The sequence below is a fragment of the Pelodiscus sinensis genome, chromosome 3 (genome assembly GCF_049634645.1).
Source record: "Pelodiscus sinensis isolate JC-2024 chromosome 3, ASM4963464v1, whole genome shotgun sequence".
Taxonomy (NCBI): Eukaryota; Metazoa; Chordata; order Testudines; family Trionychidae; genus Pelodiscus; species Pelodiscus sinensis.
The window spans coordinates 78,923,685-78,945,246 of NC_134713.1; the positions used below are offsets into that span (position 1 = coordinate 78,923,685).

Genomic DNA, 21,562 nt, shown 5'->3' on the forward strand with positions numbered 1-21,562 from the left:
CAGAGGGAAACCAGCGTGTGCCTGCCTCGGGGCCGACCCCCCCCGGCGCAGGGAAGCCCCGAGCGCACGCGCCTGCCCCGGAACCAACCCCCCCCGGCGCAGGGAAGCCCCGTGCGCGCGCGCCTCCCTCGGGGCTGACTCACCCCTCCCATGCGGTGCAAGGAGCCCATGCTCCCTCCCGCAGTACACCCGGCAGAGCAGCTAGCGCTACTTCTGGGATCGCCAGAAGTGGCGCTAAGCTGCGGGACTTCTGTCCATCTCCGGGAAGCCGACACTACCTCCATTTTCACTGAAGGTAGGTAGTGGGGCTTCTCGGGGATGGGAGGGAAATGGGGGCGGGGCGGACAGGACGCCTCGTGATCGACTGGCCGAGGCCTCACGATCGACCAGTCGATCGCGATCGACCTGTTGGTGACCACGGTACTAGGTGCTCTTTGGGAAGGGCAGAGAGACTGAAGCTATTCCCTTTTCAATTCATACAGGAATGTTACTGGCTGTTCCCCTTCCTCAGGGGGGAGTGAGGGGAAAGTGCATTGTTTACTGCATTCCTCTCTCTGGCTGGGGAGTGCAAGAGGCAGATGAACCTTGACCTGCCCCACCTGGGGGACGGGCACCCCTTTCCCCGTTGTGCCCACTGAAGCTGCAGCAGCCACACTGAGGCACTTCTCACCTGGCTCCAAGCTATTGTTGCAGAGAGGGCTGGGGTAGTCCCCTCTCTCTGGGGCAGCCTGCATACTGAACCCTTCATTTCCAGCCCCACCCCAGAGCAATGATTCAAATGAAGCATGTACATAATACTGGCTGAAACAGCTATCTGTATCTTGTGCCACACTCTTATGCAGAGGTGGAGACATTGGATTCAAATGGGTATTCCTAGTAGGAGGCTGGCACCTATAGGATACATCTACACAGCTATGCAAATTGTGAATCTTATTTCAAAACTATTTTGAAATAGAGCGTTATTTTGAAATTTGGCACTGTGTAGACACGCCAAATTTCAAAATAAGCTATTTCAAGCCATCCCTAATCCCTCATGCAACAAGGTTTATCGGAATGGCGAAATAGCGCACCCATTATTTCAAAAAAATATTTCAAACTAACAGGCAGCATGTGTAGACATGGCTTGTTTAGACCTCTGGTATCCCAAAATAGCCATGCAGTGTAGATGTACCAATAGAGTTCTGCTGTTTCTAGGCCTACGATCCAATGGCTTAGGATCCTTCAGTACCTCAGATATAGCTTTCCTTTCAGAAGTGGAAAACAATACCTTTGTCAGCATCTTGGACTTTATTCCTTGATGGCTAAGGGACTGATGCAGGCCTCTCACTACTTACAAAACCAATGTTTAAGGAACCAGAGAGTTTGGCTACAATTGCATGCTGAAATAGCAAGGCTTGGAGATGGTTCTGATGATCCTTGCCAGCTCTTGTGAAAGTGCTGTCGTTTGTGCACAGGGAAGCAGAATGTCTTTCCCTCAAACAAGTCACACATTTCATTTGGTTGTCCAAAGAAGAGACAAATGATAAATCTTTTAAATTTTGGTCTCCTCTCCTTCAGATTCACCACAGGATCTATAAGCTCACACCAAAGGGGTGAGAAGTAATACAAATGAACATTGGAAATATTTTTAAGGAAAATAATCTAAATTTCTAACACAAATCCTAACTAATTCAGAAATCTAACTAACATACTGAATCTTTAAAGAAGTTGACTCTGGGATGGAGAAGCCTACGGAGGTTCCTGGTCTGTCTGCTGCCACTGTGGAAAGAAAGTAAGGCAGCTGGAGCTCCATACCCCTTTTGTAACCTTGCTGTCAGCATGTTCAGGAACCAGGAGGACAGAGACAGCAGAGGATGCAAACACACTCCAACAGGCATTGCTATGAAACATTCCACTATCGGAGCTGCACCACCTCTATCACCCAGGAGTAGGAATATGTAAAAACCACTCAAGGAATTCTGTCTGAAACAAAACTTCTTTGTCAACATATGCTGCAGCATTTTGTAACATAACATTCCAGTTCACTGGCTTGTTTAGGAAACATAAATGTAAACTGACAGATATTGCAACCCTATGTACTATCTTTAGGGAACACAGTATAAAACGTATGTTTATGTGTGACTGTGTTCTACTACATAAGGGAGGTTACCATGGCTCCCCTAGGAGCTGATTATCTCTGGGACTGTAAGCAACTCCAAAAGAGTTCCACCCTCTGTGTTTTCCAGGGACAAAGAGAGGGCTTTTGATATATAAAGATAAGTTGAATAACTTGTGGCCTTCCTTGTGATTCAGTACAGGGACTGAACTTTCTGAACAAGCAAAGGCCCTATGCATTGCTGAAGTTTTGGAAGGAAAACTGGCCTATTAGGCGCCACATGTGGAAAATAGGTTATTTCTGGTACATTTAGAAAGAATGTAAGTGTATTTATTGTTTTTAATACAGGCCATCTTCGCTATAAGTCCAAGATACTTTCCAAAAAACTTGCACTTACAATGAAACAACTTAAAGCAGGACATTTTTTCCCCACAGCTGACTTCCATTTGCACAAATTAGGGTGGTTTTTTTTTTTTTGCATGACTTAAGAGCGGGGAATGGGAGGACTTATAACACATCAGTTCCTACAAGCATCAACGACTTTAGGGCAAAACGGATGTATACTGGGGCAATTTATATGCTTTTCCTGTAATACTTTTGCCTTATGAATAAATGTACTTGCCTTGGGAAAACTATATTGGCACTGGTAAAAACACTGTTATTGTCCTGAGCTAAGCTCAGCCCAGGCACTGGCTGTTAGGCAGACTGGCTCGCTGGGAATATCAAAGTGTGTAGCAGGGGGTTGTGCAGTCTTTAACCCTGGTCAGAAGATAGTGAGACAACAGTCCCCACCAAGAAATAGGTGACAGCTGGAGACCTGACTAAGCACTTCTGGAATAGACCACAGAAGGAATAAACCTACAGTTACACTGACACTTTAAACCACTTCCCTACACAGTAACTTACCAATTGCTTTTGTGTAATGTCTGGCGCCAAGTAACAGTTCTGGAGCTCTATACCAGAATGTTACCACAACTGGATCCAAATCTGCTAAAGGTTTCAGAGGCGAGTTGAACAATCTGGCAAAACCCATGTCAGCTGAAAAATAAATATTAAAATTGTTGTTTGAGTATACATAAGTCACATAATGACACGCAATATTTACAAGCATGGTAAGACAGATTTTTATTCGAACACGATGCAACCTAATATAATTGAACACTATAAATCATGGCTACTGAATTACTTCAGATTTTATACTAGGCTCAATTCTGTTGATTTCTATTAAGTGAGACCATTATTTAACATTTAAAAAGAGGCTTCTTTGTGGAACTGTAGCACAGTAAAATAGGGCCATAATCAAGGTGGGACTAGCAGAGCAGCGGCCTAGGGTTTAAAGGCACAGACATAGAAAAATAGGGCATTGGGGCACGCTGGGGCCATGTCTTCCTCCTCCCTGCCTTCCATTTGTGGAGTTCACCTCTTGCCAAAAGCTGATGGATTAGAAGCTAGTGGGAGTTGCCCACCCTGCTTGGGCACTTGACTCTCTGTGCTGTGAAAGCCAGGACACTGGTTAGTTGCCCTGCAACCTTCTCTGCCCTACTCCCAGAGCCAGGCCACTTCTGCTAAGCAGGACAGTTAGCACAACTCCAAACTGCCTCTCAATATACTCTTGTCTCTCTCCTCTGAAGGAGCCCGATACCTGCTAACCCTTGCCTTCAGAGCCCGGATGCCATCAGATGATCTCAAGGCGAACAGTGTGCTATAGATTTATACCCTGGCTTACTGAGCAGCAATGTCCCCCATGGATATTGCTCACTTTTTATATTATTTTATTACAAATATTTGCACTGTAAAAATTATAAATAAAAAAATTATTATTCTATTCACTTCATGCAAGTACTATTGTGCAATCTGTTCATTGTGAAAGTGCAACTTATACATGTAGCTATTTTGTTACATAATTGTACTCAAAAACAAAACAATAGAAATCTTTAGAGCCTACTAGTCCACTCAATCCTATTTCTTGCTCAGCTGATCGCCAAGACAGACAAGTTTGTTTACATTTACAGGAAATAATGCTGTCCACTTCTTATTTACAATATCACCAGAAAGCAAGAACAGGCTTTCATGTGGGACTTTTGTAGCCAGCATTGCAAGGTATTTACATGCCAGATATGATAAACATTCATATGCTCCTTCATGCTTTGGCCATTATTCCAAACATGCTCCCATGCTTATGACACCCCTTAAAAATGTCTTAATTAAATTTGTGACTGAACTACTTCGAGGAAACCAGTATGTCTTTGGCTCCATTTTCACCACATTCTGCCATATATTTTATGTTATGGAAGTCTCAGATGATGACTCAGCTTATGTTCGTTTTAAGAACACTTTCGCTGAAGATTAGGCAAAACACAAAGAAGGTACCAATGTGAAATTTCTAAAGATAGCTACTAGGGATGTTAAAGACTAGGGATGTTAAAAGCTTATCGGATAGTCAGTCAACTAGTTGATTCCCCCGCCCCCGCTTCCTCTGTTACGTAGAGGCAGCAAAGGGGAGGGAAGAGGAGGTACTTGAAAGTGGCAGCGCTGCACAGGTGAGCCTGGGATCAGCTGTGAGGCCCTGTGTGTGTGGAGTCCGGGGTCAGCTTGGGACTCCCCAGCTGATCCCGGATTCCATGGAAATGCGGCACTGGAGCCCAGGATCAGCTGGAGAGTCCCAAGCTGACCCCGGACTCCACACACACAGGGCCGCACAGCTGATCCCAGGTTCAGCTGTGCAGGGCTGCCCCTTTGAACACCGCCTCGGCATTTCAAAGGGGCAGCGCCGCACAGCTGATCCTAGGATCAGCTGAGCGGCACTGCGCAGGGAGCCCTGGATCAGCTGGGGAGTCCCCTGCTGAACCTGGGCTCCATGCTGTGCCGGCTCTTTGAAATGCACAAGGGCCCCCACTGGGGACTCATGTCCTTTCAAAGCTGGCACCCATGTGCAACCCAGAGTCAGCGGGACTTCCCACTGGCCCCAGGTTGCACACGGAGTTCTGCATTCCTCCTCTGAAATGTACTAGAGCCTCTCTGGGAGCTCTTGTACGTTTCAAAGGAGGAATGTGGAAGTGCCTATCGACTAGTAGAATAGTTGATGGAAATTCCATCGACTACTCGACTAGTCAATGAACTGCTAGTTAACATCTTTAATAGTTACAGCATTCCACACAAGGTGTAAAAATATGAAGTGCCTTCCAAAATGTGAGAGGGATGAGGTTTAGAGCATGCTGTCAGAAATCTTAGAAGAGTAACACTCTAGTGCAGAAACTACAAAATCCAAATCACCAATAAGAAAATTAACCTATTGTTGGCATGTAACTCAGATGATGAAAATGAACATGTGTTGATCCACACTGCTTTGTATTATTATCGAGCAGAACCCATCATCAGCATGGATGTATTCCTTTGGAACCAGGTATAGAGAAAGAAGGCACATATGAATCTTTAGTGCATCTAACTTGAAAATACCTTGCAATTCCAGCTACAGTAGTGCCAGGTGAATACTATTTCTCACTTTCAGGTGACATTGATAATAAGAAGTCGGCAGCACTATCTACTGCTAATATAAACAAACTTGTTTGTGTGAGCGATTGGCCGAACAAAAAACAGGTATGAGTGGGCTTGTAGACTCTAAAGTTTTACATTGGTTTATTTTTTAATGCAAGTGTTATACATAATTCTATATTTGTAAGTTCAACTTTCATGATAGAGAGAATGCACTACAGTACTTGTCTTAGGTGAACTGAAAAATTTTATTTTTAAGTGCAAATATTTTCAATAAAAATAAATATAAAGTGAGCATTGTGCATTATGTGTCGTGTTGTAACTGAAATCAATATATTTGAAAATGTAGAAAGTATCAAATGTAATTAAATAAATGATATTCCATTATTAGCAGTGTTATTGATTGTAATATTTGTAGTCAAGTAATTAATCACAATTAATTTTTAATCACTTGACAGCCCTATTAAGACCATAAGAATTTCCCTACTAAATAAGACCAATTATCCAGTTATCCTTTTAGTCCAGTCAACTGTCTCCAAGGGTACGTCTAGACTACATGCCCCTGGCGGCAGAGGCATGTAGACTAGACTACCAGGCATAGGAAAATGAAGCGGCGATTTAAATAATCGCCGCTTCATTTAAATTTACATGGCTGCCGCGCTGAGCCGATCAGCTGTTTGTCGGCTCAGCGCGGTAGTCTGGACGCACGGGGGTCGACATCAAAGGCATTTGTCGACCTCCCAGGTATGCCTCCTGGGATGAGGCATACCTGGGAGGTCGACAAATGCCTTTGATGTCGACCCCCGTGCGTCCAGACTACCGCGCTGAGCCGACAAACAGCTGATCGGCTCAGCGCGGCAGCCATGTAAATTTAAATGAAGCGGCGATTATTTAAACGGCCGCTTCATTTTCCTATGCCTGGTAGTCTAATCTACATGCCTCTGTCGCCAGAGGCATGTAGTCTAGACATACCCCAAGAGTCACTAGTACCAGAGCGGTAGGTAAAAGTTGCAAGAAGCCTATGTTGGGCAATTATTAACAAACATAGCCACACGGAAATTGTATTCCTAACTTTTGACAGTTAATATTTGGTTTATGCCTTGAACCATGAGTGTTTATATCCCTCACCTATAGTTATCCTATCTAGTGTAAGTATAGAAGTCCTCATTATCTATATGCAAGTCTAATAGTCGCTAAGCTCTAAAAAACAAACATACTTCTTGGCCAAAATTCAATTTAATTAGATTTTGTGCACAAAATGCTTTTATTAAGAATTCAGTAAATTTTAGAATGATCTGTTATTTTAAACTATCACATTACACAGTAAGTTAATTATTCATTGTATATCTAATGAATATATTATTGAAAGAGTTACCTATTTTGACTCTTCCTCTTTCAGGACCTTCTCCCATTACCAGAATGTTTGCTGGTTTCTGAAAAATAAAAAGCAGAATATTCACTTGCCTCACACCTTGTGAGGAATACAACCAAAGCCCAGTGTAAATTGCTCAAATTTTTAATTACCCTCATTATTAAAAATTGACACCTTGTTACTAGTCTGAATTTGTCTAGCTTCAACTTCCAGTCACTGGATCATATTATACCTTTTCCCAATAGTATTAAGACCTCTGTTATCAAATTTAATATACACAGACGGAATGCTTTACATCGAGGGGGGAACCTTTTTTGGGTCAGGGGCTGCTGACCTACAGAAAAATCAGTTGGAGGCTGCATACAAATGAGAAGTAAAATAAGGAGCCCCTGACTGAGAAGCAGAAAGACACTCTCTACATTCCCCTTGCACACCAGAGCCTAAGGGAACCCAGCCTAGTAGAGTTTGTGTGCTCCAGCCCCACAGCTGGGTGGCAGGGAGGCTGGAGCACCTGTGTGGGCTCCCTAATGCTGAGGGATTGGAATTGAGGCAAGCCAGGGGCTGCCTTCGGCCCCCACTCCTGAGGTTCCCCACCCCTGCCTTACATCTTTCACTATTAATGCAGGTTTTCTAATCCTTTTATCATTTTTTGTCACTTTTTTCTGAATCCTTTCTGATTTTTTACACATCCTTCTTGAATTCTGCACACCAAAATTGGATGCAATACTCCAGTAGTAGTGCACCTGTGCAGAACACAAAGACAATATCACCTCACTCAACAGTCCCGTTTATCCTACAATCATTTTAGCCCTTTTAGCCAGTGTCATACTGAAAGCACATATTCAGTTGATCAAGTATTAAGACACCTAAGAATTTTTCAGAGTCACTGTTTCCCAGGATAGAGTCCCTATCAAAGGCTAGCTAGTCCTTTGAGACACACCAGACAGAGCCTTGCCTGTGACCATCACACGCAGTTGGGGGAAAGATGTCTGAAGACTTAATTAAAAATGTGCAGGGGATCAGAGAGAGGACTACTTAGACCTGTGAACACAGTCTTAGGAGGAGACCCAGGAGAGAAGAGCAAGGGAAGCTTCACTCTCTTTGGGAGGGGCCTGGTAAAGTCAAGCTAGACTAGAGGATATCCTCAAAAGGCAGCACACAGTGAGGGAAACCAGCTGAGCAGAGGCAGCACAGAAAATATACCTGACCAACAGTGTTTAAATGTTGATTTTGACCTTGTGACTAAAATAAAGGCAAGAACAGAGAAGCACATTATGCACTTTCCCTTAAGGAGCTGTGTCACATTTCACACATAAGAATAAGATGCACTAGGCAGTGTTCCAGGCAGGCAGCCTGGCCAAAACTGGAAGAGGAAAGGCTTTGGCTCCGCCTTTTCCCTTCTGTCTCTACCTGCTGGCTCCTTGCCCCCCATCATGTTTCAGGGAGAGGCATGTGAACATTCATGCCTCTCCCATGCATTGCCCCTGTCCACAGCATGAGTGACTGGTTCTGACAGTTAGTGGAGGCATTCAGGGTTAACAAGGTAATCTGCAATGTAATCCATCAGGAGGGTGTACTTAGCCAAGCTGTAACAGTAGAGGAGAGATTTAATTTTTTTTAAAACAGCTACAAAACCACCTTTTGTTAGAGACTGTCTGCACATACATATATCTTCTACTCCAATTTTCTTTGCAATTTTTCTGTAGTACTTTGATTTCCTTCAATAATTTTGTCTTGAACTGTTCTCTCTTGCATTTGAGGCTGGACTGGACATGCTAGAACATGGTTACAAGGCAACTGAGGTGACAAGAACAGAGGAAGTGGCAGTAATAAAAAATGGAGGATAAAAAAACTATGTAAGATTGTAGGCAGATGAAGACAACAATAGATATGGGCAATTCTGCAGTGACTGAAATAAGACTTGTAGTAATTCATATGATAAAGAAAGACTCATTCTAGGTCATAGACAATATTAAACCTGTGATGTCCATGGTATCTAAGATATTGGAAACAAACACATGCACTAAGGAAATCTCTTGTTGCCTAGGGAGGATAATATTTCATTCAAAGGAAATAAAGAAAGGCTATGAAAATCCCTGAATCATTTAACAATCTTATCTTAATAAAAACTGACAACACTTTTGACCCAGTTGCAGCCCAATTAATACACTATTTGCTTTCCTAAAACTCTCCCCTTACTGAAATACAAATACAATACCGTGTAACAAAGTGATATTTCTGGCTTGTGCAAGTTTAGTTGCTATAGAAACAGCAGAAACAGTAAGAGTTCCAAGTCTCACATTTAAGTTGCAAGTTATAAAAAATGAACAGACAAATCTCCAGTTGAGATGCTATGAGGTTTGATTGTATACTCCAGGAACAATTGCAAAACAAACAATATCAACAGCAACAAATATTTTGTGTGAAAAACTGAAACATGCACCAAGGGTCTAGATGCAGATATAATTTAGCAAGTCGCTTACAAAAAGTAAATGTTGCTCTATCAGTGGGCCAATAGCAATTAACAGCTCTCAGTGTGACAGAACTGGAAATGCTGAGGTAACAAGAAAAAATTGAAGTGCAAACATGTAGGTGTCCATAAGAATACTGATGTTAATTGAATCAAAGTGGCTCCTATTAAGTCTTTAAAGGAGAATGGTGGGAGAAGAAAAACAAACAAAAGTAAAATTGTCTACAATCTTGAGAGGAATACAATTAATCAGGTCACAACAGGAACAGTATTCTAACAATGGATTGTAGATTATTAATTGTAATAACTTTTATTGTTCTTGTACATAAATACAGTGACACAATTCATCAGAGATGTGATAAAGAACTATATTCCCATGAGAATCTCCTTTGGTTATGTGGCTTTCCATATACTATTCTTTATTGTTTGTACCCAAACAAATGTGTTTCCCTGTTGAAATGTACCTCTGGACAATGAATGATCTGAAATAGGCATTTTCTATTGTAAAAAAATATTTTTCTATATAAAGCTTAAAGTCTTGATTATTTAACAACTATTTATAGACTAGGCAGCACAAACCTTTTGCTCTTGTACATCCATATAAATCTATTCTTAAAACAGGCACAAATGAGTTTGGTGGTTTCTTCCTAGTCTTTAGATCACAAACACCCAGTTCAGAAAGCCATTAGGCTGCATAGAACAGTTTTACACTGACAGTCTGTTGAAAAGTAGTCATTAGTTGTTGAAGGTCAGGATTTAGATTTGTTTGGAGAAATTTGAACCCAGATGCTCTACCCCAAAAATCCCCATATCCGGCATCCCCCTACCCAGCCACAAGAAATACATTTATACAATAAAGCAGAAAAAAGTCAATAAAATGGCTTTCAATCAGAAGATCATCAAAACAAAAATCCACCCCTTTAACTCAAAACATTTTAGTCAAACATGCTGTATTACCAACCTAATGTTTTTTGCAGCCATTCCTCAAGCTTAGGAACATAGTTATTCAGCCATTAACCATTCTTTAGCTCTTGAAATATTTTATTTCTAAACATGCATTCCAACCCTCCAATACTTTTGGGGCTCTTTTCTGAACTCCTTCCATGGAATTTACCTACATGAAACATAGTGTCTGTGTTAATATTATCATTCCATTATCTATGATTAGAAAACTGTTTAGTGAACATCTTTCTGGTATTGAGGTACCAGGCTCAGAACAGGACACAACATCTCATTAGTTGTTCACATTATAATATGATAGGACTACCAAGAAAAGCAAAATTATAAGCCTGACAAGAGGTCTCTTTTGACAAAATGACTTTCAAAGTTTCTCCCTCCCATTGAATTATCAACATTTCAAGTTATTTGCCCCCAAATTAATTAGCTGACATTTTCATTAAGTTAACTGCATTATATTCTGTCTAGTTTTCTAATCCCTCTAGTTCTTTTATATTTTTCTCTGTTCTACTACTATTAGCATTACCTCTCAACTAGCATCTAATAATTTCAGCAAAATGTTGTTCACCAGTTCTTCCACAACAATGAAGTTTTATGCTAGTATTACTACAATCAACATGATCAGACTGATACTGACCACTGCAGTACTCGCTAAATACAGAATTATGTCTAATGGCTAGGAAATCTGCACAAAAGAGCAAGAAATCTTTTTTAAAATAGTGGAAGATCATTCACCTGCAATTGAAATTAGTCTTAAGTCTAAAAAAGAAAAATCGGTAAGAGGCAAATGTGGTTAAACAATTAGGTAACAAGAAAAATAAGCAAGTACTGTAAATAATGCAATGCAAGGCTTTTAAAACAAAATGATCTAATAAAAACAAAGATATAGCATGATACAGAAAATATAGTTAGCAATGCCAATGAACACTATTAGATTGTAGGCCTAGATTTTTCTGGTTTGCTTAGTACCATCATCTAGACTTCCCCCTTTTTTCAGTAAATATGATGGACATCAGACCAAATGCTACTACTGCAGTAAAAGTGAAAATAAAAGGATATATGAATGTATACAAATATAAAGCCAAGTGTTGCCAGATTTTTATCTTTTAAAGAAATGTAGTTTCAACATTGCATATGCTGGTTTTTTTCCTAGAGCAGCAGCAACTTTGTCCATAGAGATATGCTTCAATCATATTCTAAAGGATCAGAACCTAATTCCACCCTATGCCCTTTCTTTACAGTTGATAATGAAGGCAGCATTTATTGTCTTTTTCCCTTTCTGAGTCAGACATCTACCCTCTTCCTCTACAGCAGCAGTGGCCAACCCGTTAAATGGAGAGAGCCAAAACAGTGGTGGAAAAAATACAAAGATCCGCACAAGAATTGTTGAGCAAAAAAGTGAAGAGCTCTTCACCAGCCAGAGTTGTTGAGCAAAAAAAACCTTTAAAAACCACGGCTTAAAAACCATCTGATGATGCCATTTTGCCACGCCGGATGGCTCCCCTGCACCCGGTGAGCATAGAGGGTCAGGGGGGCGTTTCTAGGGGCACATGGGGCGGCTTCACATGCCGGGGGGGAGGGGAGCAGGCGTCGCAAGCCACATTTTCAGGGGTGAAGAGGCACATGTAGCTTGCGAGCCATGGGTTGGCCACCCCTGCTCTACAGAATGATAGTTTTAAAGTGAACTGAAAAAAGCGTGCAGTTCTGAATTTGAGACCAAGAAATTCCTGAACAGATTTTCCGGAAACATATAGGTGAGAATAAATAGGCAACTGTGAGCTGTGATGACTGCTAGTGTTGCAGAGCTAAGTTTTTTATTTCTCTATTGTTAGGGGGTGGCCATATTTCCCTATAGAGAATACAGGACATATGGTAAATTTGCTGGAATTCATGTGAGTTCAACAGCAACCAATCAGAACTATGCAGTAGTGCCTCCCCCCTGCAACATGCTATAAAAACTCCTAGGGCCAAGCAGGGGAAGGAGGCTCTCAGGGGTTCGAGCCAGGAATGAAGGGGCTTGGGTATAGGTATAGAATAACTGCTATTTTGGATGTATGAGCCAGCAGGTCTCAAGTCAGCTCTATGTGGCAGGTCAGAGGAGGGAGTGCCACTTATACCCGATTCACCTTAGAAGGCCATCCAGCCTATTTTGGGTGTGCCAGGGGAGGTGTAACCAAAAACTGTAACTCAAAAGTCGGGGGCACAGCTCAAAAAGTTTGAAAACAGCTCAGGGTGCAAGGAGGGGACAGCTCAGGATGTTGAATGAGTGGTAGCTCGGGTCTGTGTATGGGCAAGCAGAATGCTAAGGGTGTAGAAAGAGGAGTATCTAGGAGCTGTATTAGGGCAGAGGGTAGCTCAGGGAACAAAGGGGAGGGTAGCTGGTGGCTGTGTTGTGGCCAGGGGGCAACTTAGGGAACAGGGAGGGGGTTGCTAGGGGCTTTGTACCAGGAGGCCTCCCCTGCAGTCCGTGTACCCTGAGGGCTCTGCCAGCAATGGAGCTGGATCCCCCCAACCCTGTGGCTCTTATTGGCTGTGTGGGAAAAGAGGGCTGGGAGCTGAGCAGGAGCTTCAATCCCCAGACCTAGAAGGAGAGGCAGGATACCGTGGCTGCCAGAAAAGCAGCTACCCTGCACTGCCTGGCTCTGGCTTCCTTTCTCCAAACAGACCAAGGGGTGAGGAGAGAAAAGGATCTGAGCTGTCCACCGGACTGCCCCTTTCCACAAAAGTTTGGAAAGGCAACATCCCCAGTGTCCTCTGGCTCTGCTAGGAGATTCTGCTAGATGGGAAACACTAGGGATACAGGATTCAGCCCTGCCACTCCCAGTTTCTGTGGTGGGGGTAAACCGGATCTTCAGCCACTTGGCTCCTGCCTTCAGCCACATGGGGTTCGACAGGACCTGCGCATTGGCTTCAGTGGCAGGAGGGAGGGGGAATACCAAAGATTGGGCTTCATGTGTGATAGATAATTATGTACACAAAATTATGTTAAAAGAAAATGTTTACGGTTGCAAAGTCAGTAACCCAAAAGTTAGGAAGTGCCTATGAAATTCAATTCCCTTGTGTGTACGCATTATGACATAATCTTTAATTATATCACGTTTTTCACGGCTCTCTTTGGATCAACTAAGGTTGTGTGTACTAAAGGAGGTTCTTATTTGACGAACCTGTGCCTTTTTTCTTGCAGAAGTTGCAGAAAATTGAATCTATCCTTGTCTCCACCATAGAGTCCCTATCTAATGGTGGACAAGTCATTTAAACGAAACTTTTCATAGGTGGTCACTAATTGTGTATTCCTCATTTTCTAGGTGCCTCACTTGAAGCTCCTGAATCTGATTTGCAGAAGCGCCGAGTACAGTTAGCTGCAACTAAAATCAATGGGAAGCTGTGTTTTGAGCGTATGTAATGCATAATGCTACATATTCTGAAAAATCAGATCCTAGATGTTTCACCTTGGGCATCCAAAGTTAATTGATACTTTTCACCCTAAATCTCTTTCTGCCTCAGGTCCCCATAAAATGGTGATAATAACCACTCATCTCAAAGGCTACGTCTAGACTAAAAGCCTCTTTCGAAAGAGAGAGTCTATACTGCAATCACTTCTTTCGAAAAAATTAGCCGCTTTTTTGAAAGAGAGCACTCAGGCAGTCTGGATGATCTCTTTCAAAAAAGCCCTGTTTGCATTCAAGAATGCCTTTTTTTGAAAGAGCACTTTCGAAAAAAGGCGTTGTTCCTCGTAAAATGAGGTTTACCGCAGTAAAAAAAACTGCCACATTCTTTCGATTTAATTTCGAAAGAACATGGTGGCAGTCTAGACATGGGAAGTTTTTTCGAAAAAAGGCCACTTTTTTCGAAAAAAACCTGTAGTCTACATGCACCCAAAAGGGTGTTATGAAAATAAATGCTTTCTTTGTGAAGAACTCAGAGACCATATTGTTGAGAGCCATATGAAAGTCCAGGATTAAATTAATATATCTGTCTTCTGAGCAGGGTTTGAATAATATGCAAAATATAACTCAGGGTACGTCTATACAGCAGCATTATTTCGAAATAACTAGCATTATTTTGAAATAACTTAGTCTGAGTCTACACAACAGGCAGTTATTTCGAAATAAAGTCAAGCTGGAGGACTTCTTACTCCGACTCCTGTAACCCTCATTGTATGAGGAATAAAGGAAGTCGGAGGAAGAGAGCTCTATATTTTGAAATAAGTGCGGTGTAGATGCTCCCAATTTCAAAATAAGCTATTTTGAAATAAGCTGTGCAATTGACATAGCACAATTTGCGTAGCTTATTTCAGGTTAAGACTTGCTGTGTAGACGCATCCTTAGGGGTTACACATTGAACAAGAGGAGAAATCAAAATATTGAATAGCTGCTCATGAAATGAGAACACCATTCATCCTGTGCACTGAAAGAGACAAGGGTCCCGAAGAAAGATGCCATGTGATCATGTAAATTAAAGATAGCAAAAGTAGCCTTAATACTGGAATTTCCTTTTGTGTGTCTGTTCTTTTAATGTATCTGTGTCTGAATTTTCTTGGTTAAAAAAAAAGACAAACCAAATTCCACCATATGATGCCATATAGATATTCCACAATATTTAGATTCACTACATATACCTCTGCCACTTGAGCTAACAGAGTAAAAGACACAGATTAGACGGGACACTTTACCTGTGGGTTTTCACACTTACTCTCAACAGAGGAATGGTGAGACTCAGGGATCTTGGGTTCCATTCAGAAATTGGAGATGTCCTCTCCTTTCACAAAAAACATGTTGGCTCTTCCCCAACAAATCATGTTCATCCATTTGTTTAATAATTGTGATCTTTCAACCAATTTGCTTGGTACTGAGGTTAGGTTTACCAATCTGTAATTGCTGGGGGGTTTGGGGAAAGAGTTATAAAAGCCATCTGGTAAAAGTAAATCACTCCTTACCAATCTATCAGAATTCTTGAGGAGGATATATAAACATGTGAACAAGGGTGATCCAGTGTATATAGTGTACTTAGACTTTCAGAAAGCCTTTTACAAGGTCCTTCACAAAAGGCTCTTAAGCAAATTAAGTAGTCATGGATAAAGGGAAAGTTCCTCTCATGGATTGGTAACAGGTTAAAAGACAGTAAACAAAAGGGTCGGAATAAATGGACAGTTTTTATAATGGAGAGGGAGAAATAGCAGCGTACTCTAGGGATCTGCACCAGGACCAGGGCTATTCAACATATTAATCAGTGATCTGGAGAAAGGCTTAAAGAGTAAAGTGGGAAAGTTTGCAAACAATCCAAAATTATTCAAGATATTTAAGTCTAAAGCATACCACAAAGAGTTACGAAGAGATCTTACAAAAATGGGTATCGAGGCAACAAAATGGTAGATGAAAATCAATGTTGATAAATGCTAAATAATTCATATTTGAAAACATAATCCCATCTATACATATAAAATGATTGGGTCTAAATTAACTGTTATCACTCAAGAAACTCTAGAAACATCTGCTCAATGTGCAGCAGCAGTGAAAAAAGTTAAGAGACTGTTAGGAACCATTAGGAAAAGGATAGATAATAAGACAGTAAGTATCATAATGCCACTATAGAATACCCCTGGGGGAATCCTGCACCACTATACAATGCAGAATTTGTGCAGAAATTAATATTCTATGAAGAATTTCCTCCCCCCGCCCCCAAAATAAGTCTGGCAACAGCCCTTGTCTGTCGGGAGGGTCTGAGCTCCCTGCCACGGACAGGGGCTGCTCCGTGGGGTGCGTAGCAGCTTTTGTCCACAGAGAGCTCAGGCCTGCTATAGGGAGAGGCAGCCTCTCCTTCCCCACCCTGCTGCTTCTGATAGAGGCAACAGTATGGCGGGAGGGGGGGAGAGGAGAAGGAGAAGGTGGCACTGCAGAGCTGGTGTTGGGGGGGGGACATCTTTTAAACTGGCTCCCCCCAGCACTGGCTCCTGCTTCTCGCCCACCTTACTGCCTTTGATACAGAAGCAGCAAGGGGGGAGAAGCATGTAGTCAACATTAACTGATAACCTAGGCTTATCAGTTAATTGTATAGTCGACTACATGCTGACATCCCTAATGTAAACCCATGCTGGGACTGTACAACAGGGGGATCGATCCTTGATAACTACACTGTTCTATTCATGCCCTTTGAGGCATCTGGCATTGGCCACCGTCAGAAGACAGGATATAGGCACAGGCTGAACCTTTGGCATCTGGGAATCTGGTAAGTCAACATCTGTGGTCCAGCAGGACCATTGATATTCCTGGGCCAGGGAGCCCCCTGGACCAGAAAGCCCTCGCAGCCTCCGCGACTCTGGGGACCAGAGCCACGGCTGTTCCAGAGCTGTGGCAGGCCCGGTGCCTGAGAGCCTTTGCAGGTCCGGTAGTCCTGGGGCACCAGTCTTGGGGGGCAGCCCAGCACCCTGGGAAGAAGAGCCCGGCAGCTCAAGTGCAACAGAGCAGTAGGTGGCTAGGAATAGGGATGTAAGCGAGCAGTCGACTAACCGATAAGCCCAGGCTTATCAGTTAACCCTGCTGAATACTTGCACCCCCCTTCCCAGCTGCCTCTGTATCAAAAGCAGCTGTAGGGAGGAGAGAAGCAGGAGTTGGTGCTGGGGGAGCCAGCTTAAAAGCCAGTTCCTCCCATTACCATCTCCATGGTGCCATCCACCTTGCACCTCTAGCAGAGGCAGTAGCGTGGGGGTGGGGAGGAGGCACAGGAGGCTGCCGTGAAGCAGCCTCTGCCTGTGGCAGGCCCAGCCTCGGTGCAGCAGAGGCTGTTCTGGCAGCAACCCCTGTCCACAGCAGCCCAGGTTGCCAGAGACAGGGGCTGCTTTGCGGCAGCCTCTCCCCTCACAGCAGCCTCTGTCTGGGGGGAGTTCAGATCCCCATGGATAGGGGCTGTTGCCACCCCGTGCTGCTGCCTCTGATACAGAGGCAGCAGTACAGAGGCGGCAGCATGGGATGACAGGGGGCTTCCTGGGAGTGGGGCAGGACTTCACTGGTTGCCAGTCCTGCCCTTGGGGACTATAGAATAGTCAACTAACCACTAAGAATTCATGCAGTTAGACAGCTATTTTATTTCCTGATAGCTAACATACCTGGCTGGATCTGGAGGCAAAGCCAGGACCCAGTGGCCTGGGGGCAGAGGAGCTCTGCTGGGTCTACTGACGGACCCTGGGAGAGCCTGGAATCAGTCAGCAGAGGGACAAAATTGACCTACCATGGTCTGGCAAACTCCTTCGTTTGGGACCGATTAGGTCCCAAGGATGCCAGACCAGGGAGGTCCAACCTGTATAAATGGCCCATTGGTCTGATGCAGTATGTCCATTCTTATATTATCTCCTCTCCCATGTTCCAGTTAATCTTTTCCATCCATGTGCTGACTTGGGGACGCCTGGGGTTCTTAAGTTGAATCTGTATGTAAGTCGGAACTGGCATCCAGATTCAGCCTGTTGAAACTGATCAGCGGCTGATTCCAGGAAGCCCGGGGCAGAGCAACTCTGCCTTGGGCTTCCTGTAGTCAGCCGCTGGTCAGTTTCAGCAGCGGCTGAATCTGGACGCCAGTTCCGACTTACATACAGATTCAACTTAAGAACAAACCTACAGTCCCTATCTTGTACGTAACCCGGGGACTGCCTGTATATGGTTTTGCTAAATGTAACAAATTGTTTTGAATTATACGTACAAAAGTCTAGCCATTGCTTGATCAATGAATGAAGCAGCTAAAGGAAGTTATGGTTCCAGAAAACTGATTGCTGATATACAGAATAAAAGAGCGTAGCACAATCGAGAGTGCAATGCAATATGGAAATATACAAGGATTCAAAATAAAAGAATCCTCCTTGAACATACCATTCTGGAGACTCAAGGTTTTCTTCAGGTTACCTAGAGATGCTGAGTTGCTGAAGAATGTTTGGAAGACAAAATTAAAACTCAAGTAAGATTCAGGATGCTGAGCATGCTTTCATTGTACTTTAATTCACAATGTATTGCTTTTTTTGTGTGTAGTTGATGACAATGCAGTTAAAGTTACACAGAAAAGAATCCACTTTAGCTCAATTCCCATGGAACTTCTCAATATTGGACAATATAGGGCCAGATTCTGTATGGTCCTTAGCAGTGTTCCCTCTAATTTGCCTGGCAGCACAGCTTCGCAGGTGATTAATCAACCCCACCCTATTAGAGGCTTAGGGCTCTGCCCATGGAGCTGACTGACTGGATGGGGCTGATTAATCACCTGTGAAGCTGTACTGCCATGCAGTTTGGAGGGACATTGGTCCTTAGGTAGAATATGGTTGGAGGGGGAAAGGAGGATGAAGGATATAAGGAGATGGACCCACCACTGCTAACTCATTTAAGGGCTAGGCATATTTTTAGACGCTAGGCTCACAGGAGGACAGAGACTGCCCTGCTGCTCCCTTGTGGGCACATGGGACCTCAAAGAGGATGGGACCATTGTTCTATCCATTTAGATACACCACCTGCGAAGAAATATGGAGGAAGCAAGCTGCATTCCACAAAAGATATAACAGTTCACAGACTCTTCTTGTGTTAGAGCTCCAGAAAACAGCCTGCTTCAGAATGCCTCAGAATGCCATAGCCAAGTCAACATAGTTCTATATTGCTCCTTACCAGAAGCTGTACATAATTGTCTTTATTTTAAAAAAATAGAACAAAGATCTGATTCACAAATACTAAAATGGGATTTATGGCATATATTCTTAAACTAGAACTTCCAGAAATTTATGATACACTGCCACTGTCCTTAATTTAATAGCAAAATCTAAAGAGAGACAATAAGTCTGTAAGAATACTATATTAAAAACCACCAATTATCCTAAATAATTATAGATTAGCATCTGCAGAAGGAAGGAAATGAGATTAGGGCATTCAAATGAGTAATCTACACCTGTTTTCCATAGTTGGAACTCTTGGGCTTATTCGTGTTTGATTTTCATTACAATTCATTGTCATCTCTGATAATACTTTGAACTGTGGCAATAAGTTTAACTATTATCAACTTCTGATATTTGTTTTATACAGTATTCTGGCAATTCTGTGTGGCCTAATGGGGATTATTTAAGACAAGAACTTGAAGCCTTTAGCCAATCAAAGCACAAATAACTAAAAATGTGTGTCCTGCCAATCATCATAAAATATTTTGTTAATTATACTTCATCAAATATCTTAGACATTAAAATTCTCAAACTTCACTCTTCTCTCAGTCTAAGGCAGAAAAAGAATTTTTCTAACTATGATAAATAATATAGAAATGAAAAGGTAAAATTGCAAAATTAACCCATTTTCATCACAAGCCTAATTTTGCTTTGTGGATTTACAGTGAATGAATTTGGTTAAGATATTAAGTCCCTACACAGAAATATAAGAGAAGGAATAGAAAAGGGAAAAAATAGCTCTTTAAAGAGTGATTATTTTCCAGAAAATTTGTCTTTAAGTCTTTGCCTCCATGTCCACAAGGGAATTTGAGAATACTTTGGAGATGATGCACTAAGGAACCAGACTGTTCTTTGTATTTTTTTAAAGCAGAAACTTTAGGTAGAGTTCAGGAAAGGATGATAATGTATAGTAATTATTCAGTGTAAAACTTAGTGATCAAATGATTATTTCTCAAAACCTTTCAAATTTAAACAACTCCTTTTCTTGAGTGTTTGATTTTCCAAGATGCATGGAACTGTGCTGCAGAAATGTTAATATCTACTTACATTCTGTACATACTGTTTTTCCATTATCAAAATCCTGAGGATTCTCCAAACATACAATTAGCACTATTGTGTAAAAGCAACATGGTAGAAAATACATGGTACAGCACTGTGACAAAATTTAACTAGTTTAATTGAACTCTTGATATCTAACTGAAAAGTCATCACAAACTAAATCACACACACACAAAAAGTAAAAAGATACAAAAGTGAACAACTTCCTCCCTAACATCAGGTATACAATCTTGCACCAGAATTTAGATTCTGAAGTTATGAAAGATCAAAAGCAAAGAAAATAAATTATTATAACAAATAATATCAGCATGAAAGGATCCAAATGTATATCATTACTAGTCAAAAAACAGTAGTGGTCAGCCACAGATGGGTGCTAGTTCAAGTGCAAGTTTCTGATAAACTGCTCTCTTGTTTAGAAATGACAATTTGTCATGCTACTCTTCAGTAATCTTTCCACACGAACACAAGTGTTATTTTAAATGTATATTGACTGGGGAAGGAGTCAGACAAGTACCAAACAAATGGCCAACATCGTCTATATTATTAAATACTGCTTTACATAGAGCAACTTTATTCAAATGGGGCTACAATCAGAGATAAAGAGAAAACTGAGTTGTTTTAAAATTTGTATTTCAACAGATTTAAAGAACACTGAAAGCTGCCCCCCCTTGCTGTGAAGACAGAGATTTATCTTCTATGTCTGTACTAAGACTACGGACCTGAAGATAAATCTGAAACATGCTTGTGTGATCAATCTAAATATATCCAATAGGCTAAGTGTTAAATTCTGTCTCACTGTGGAAATACTCTCCCAAAGGAGCACATATACATACACCAAGAACTAGGCAAGTTAGATAATACTACAATTAGATGCCCAATTCCATTCAAAAGACAATTGAAAAAAGGTGCTTTGCTCCTTTAAGCACTTTTGAAAAATTCACATTGAGAAGCAAACTTATTTTGCTCAGCAATAGGCCTATGCACAACACTCTTTGATGGCACAAGCAGGAATAATCAGGAAAGGGCGAGAAAGGGTATGAGTAGCGGCCAAGTATGTGGCATATTCCCATTCTCCAACTCCATCTTCCACAGCTCCTTTTACAAGAGAACACTGGAATGGAGACCAATACTCGTACTCCTCTTGTACAAGATCTTGTATTTCCCTTGTTCTCCTTGTACAGATCTTGTACTCCACTTGCTCAAATATGTTTGGATGGGAATTTGGTCCCAGTATTTTATATTTTGTAGTTAATTTGGGACAACATGTTAAGAGGCTCTTGGCAAATCTCATTCTTTGTTGTGACAATATAGTCTGCAAAATTAGTGACATGAAGCAAAGAAGGTAAAAGAATGAGCTATTGTAAGATTTCTGTTTGCTCTCTGCAGGCTGAAAGAAGGATTTCCTCATAACCTGACACAGTTGAGCTCCCACTCAAA

The 21,562-nt window shown here is 42.0% G+C and overlaps 1 protein-coding gene and 1 long non-coding RNA gene across 6 annotated transcripts in view; one reads left to right on the plus strand and one right to left on the minus strand.

The window, feature by feature from the left end:
* The window catches only part of CDK19 (cyclin dependent kinase 19), a 189,337-nt gene that overhangs the window by 35,566 nt on the left and 132,209 nt on the right, over positions 1–21,562 (minus strand). For both annotated transcript variants that reach the window (XM_075923110.1, XM_075923111.1), the window contains 2 exons: positions 6,963–7,020; positions 3,002–3,133 (listed from right to left, as the gene is read on the minus strand). In XM_075923110.1, coding sequence (XP_075779225.1) covers positions 3,002–3,133; positions 6,963–7,020 — 190 coding nt within the window. The remainder of the gene's footprint in view (positions 1–3,001; positions 3,134–6,962; positions 7,021–21,562) is intronic.
* The window catches only part of LOC142827513 (uncharacterized), a 56,908-nt gene that overhangs the window by 34,474 nt on the left and 872 nt on the right, over positions 1–21,562 (plus strand). Inside the window, exons 4-5 of one of the 4 annotated variants that reach the window (XR_012902198.1) lie at positions 11,698–11,898; positions 13,692–17,127. This is a non-coding gene — a long non-coding RNA (uncharacterized LOC142827513). Of the gene's footprint in view, positions 1–11,697; positions 11,899–13,691; positions 17,128–21,562 lie in introns of those variants that run through there. The other 3 variants (XR_012902196.1, XR_012902195.1, XR_012902194.1) reach the window with 3 other exon arrangements.